Source organism: Hyaena hyaena, unplaced genomic scaffold (assembly GCF_003009895.1).
Source record: "Hyaena hyaena isolate Hyena2069 unplaced genomic scaffold, ASM300989v1 scaffold_1546, whole genome shotgun sequence".
NCBI lineage: Eukaryota > Metazoa > Chordata > Mammalia > Carnivora > Hyaenidae > Hyaena > Hyaena hyaena.
In genome coordinates, this window is record NW_024082153.1 from 158,263 (window position 1) to 160,858 (window position 2,596).

The 2,596-nt window shown below is 36.1% G+C and overlaps 1 protein-coding gene across 1 annotated transcript; it reads right to left on the bottom strand.

The window, feature by feature from the left end:
• Positions 1 to 1,213: 1,213 nt before the first annotated feature.
• Positions 1,214 to 2,206, bottom strand: LOC120225822 (olfactory receptor 5T1-like). The gene has a single exon (XM_039224006.1). The coding sequence runs from the start codon at positions 2,204 to 2,206 to the stop codon at positions 1,214 to 1,216; it is 993 nt and encodes a 330-aa protein (XP_039079937.1).
• Between the last annotated feature and the right edge of the window lie 390 nt (positions 2,207 to 2,596).

Consider the following 2,596-nt stretch of genomic DNA (forward strand, 5'->3'; position numbering starts at 1 on the left):
TGGAGAAGAAAGATAATACTATGCAATTTGATGTAAAGATATGCACACCCCACGAGTGTGTAAGTGTATGTGTGTGTGTGTAAATAAACCCAACATTTGTATGTTGAAATCTTATCTCCTAATACTTCAGAAGGTAACTGTCATGGAGATAGAATCTTTGAGGAGATAGTTAACTTAAAATGATGTTGGATCCACTATGACTGTTAAACCTATAAGAAGAAGAGATTAAGACACTGACATGAGAAAAACAAATCACTGAGACAGAGAATGAAGACTGTCCATCTACAAATGTAGGAGAGAGGCTTCAGGGAAAGTCAACCCTGGCATTACCTTGATCTTAGGCTTCTGGTACTGAAACTGTGAGAAAATAATATTTTTGTTTGTTTGTTCAAGCAACCTGTCTGTGGTACTTTGTTACGACAGCTGTAGCAAAACAACACAACCAATATGGCATATATATGTGTGTTTATATGCATGTATGTGTTTTTCTGTGGATATTATGTTTAAACATGTATATATAATATAATAAACATATTCTCTCTCTCTCTATATATATATATATAATTTTATTAAGAGTGTTAAACCTAAAAATAAAACAGCCAATTATTTTCATTGCAAAATGGGTTTATTTAATGAAGCAAAGAATTATACTTTGGGCCATGCAAGCTATGGTAAAAACATTGGCAAGTCCAGAGAAAAAGGAGAGGGACCACTCTTTTACAGAGGAAGGAGGGAATTCGGAAGGGCTCTTGTAAACAGAAGTTTAGGAGTAGAGAGTTGAGAGTCCAAGTATAGAGATTTTGCATTGGTTGGGTTGTGACAGTCTTTCGCTGGCTGCACTGTAGTCAGGGGAAGAGGAAATCTTTCTTCCTCTTGCTGGGGTAGTACAGTATAGAATTCATCCTGTTAGGAATACCAGGTAAATCTCTTCCTGTTACTTCTGCTGACCACAAGTGGAAGGAAGGAAGTGCTCTCCCTGCTGGCCTCTTGATTCCATCTTAAGTAAGTTTCCTTTAAATCAATTTCACAGAAGCAAATGGATGACAGTTTCTGCTTGTGTAAAAACTGCATTGGTGGTGAGTTGACTATGATCTTTATTTAAAAGTGTCCAAGAAGTATAGAAATACACTAATAAATGAAGACACAACACTTTAACTATAGCTTTTTGATCTGAAGACAATTACATTAATTTTCATTTCTTTCAATTTAACGTTTAATGTAAAAAGTATACTTTATTGGCAAGCCAGTTTTTACCAAATACTCTTTTCATTGCATCTTTCACATCTTTGTTCCTCAAACTATAGATGATGGGATTCAGCATGGGAATCACAATCGTGTAAAATACTGACACTATCATATCATGATCCAAAGCATAGCTGGAATTAGGTCTCACATACATGAAGAGAACTGTACCATGAAAAATTGACACTCCAGTTAGGTGAGAGCCACACGTGGAAAAGACTTTCCGCCTCCCTTCAGCAGAATGCATCCTCAGAATGGCCAACAGAATAAAACCATAAGAGACCAGGACTATGATGATAGTGGATATCTCAATAGATCCTGCAAAGTAAAAGACTAGCAGCTGGTTTATGTGAGTGTCAGAACAAGAAATAGCCAGAAGAGGAGGGATGTCACAAAAGACATGTTTAATTTCATTGGATGCACAGAAGGATAGACTAAAAGTAGCCACAGTGTGCAGAGTACCATGTAGAAAGCCAGCAACATAGCAGGAAATTATGAGTGGCACGTAGACTCTGGGTGACATTCTAACCGAATACAGGAGAGGGTTGTATATTGCTTCATAGCGATCATAGGCCATAGCCGCCAAAATAAAACATTCCGTGGTTCCAAAAGTAATAAAGAGAAACATCTGTGCTGCACATCCAAGGAATGAAATGGCTTTATTCTCTGACAAGAAATTGACTAACATTTTGGGAGTGACAGCTGAGGAGTAGCAGGCATCCAGGAATGATAACACACTCAGAAAATAGTACATGGGGTTGTGGAGCCGAGAATCCCCAATGACCAATAAAACCATTCCCAAGTTTCCTATCATGGTAAAAAGATAGATTGCTAGAAATAGGAAAAATAGGAAAACTTGCAGCTTAAAATCATTTGTGAAGCCCGTTAATATAAATGTAGTGACTTTAGTCACATTGTCAATCTGAATCCTGTATAAATCTGAATCTAATGGCACTACTGACATTTCAGATTTTATTTCTAGGTTTTAAAGACAATATTTTTTTGGGAAAATACAATCCACTCAATTATATTCTCATGCCTATTTTTTAGAAGGACATATTGATATCTTTGGCAGTCAAAGAACAGGCCGCAGTGAAGAAGTTGGGTCCAAGTGGATGCATCACCCTGTTCAAACAAATTAAATAAGTTATTTCATCATTGGCCACACTTGCCATATGAAAAACAGTGGCACTTTTTGTGGTTTAATTGCTAGTTTATTTTCTGTTTAATACCTCTTATTTTCATATTACATCGTCTTAAAATTCAGAAAGACAAATAAATATAAGAATTTTGAATACAAAAATATTATGTAATATGAAGTACACATCTGAGTACTAATCCTAGATATGCTACG

Coding starts and splice junctions, on each gene's coding strand:
- LOC120225822 (XM_039224006.1), bottom strand. CDS start 2,206: ATGTCAGTAGTGCCATTAGATTCAGATTTATACAGGATTCAGATTGAC.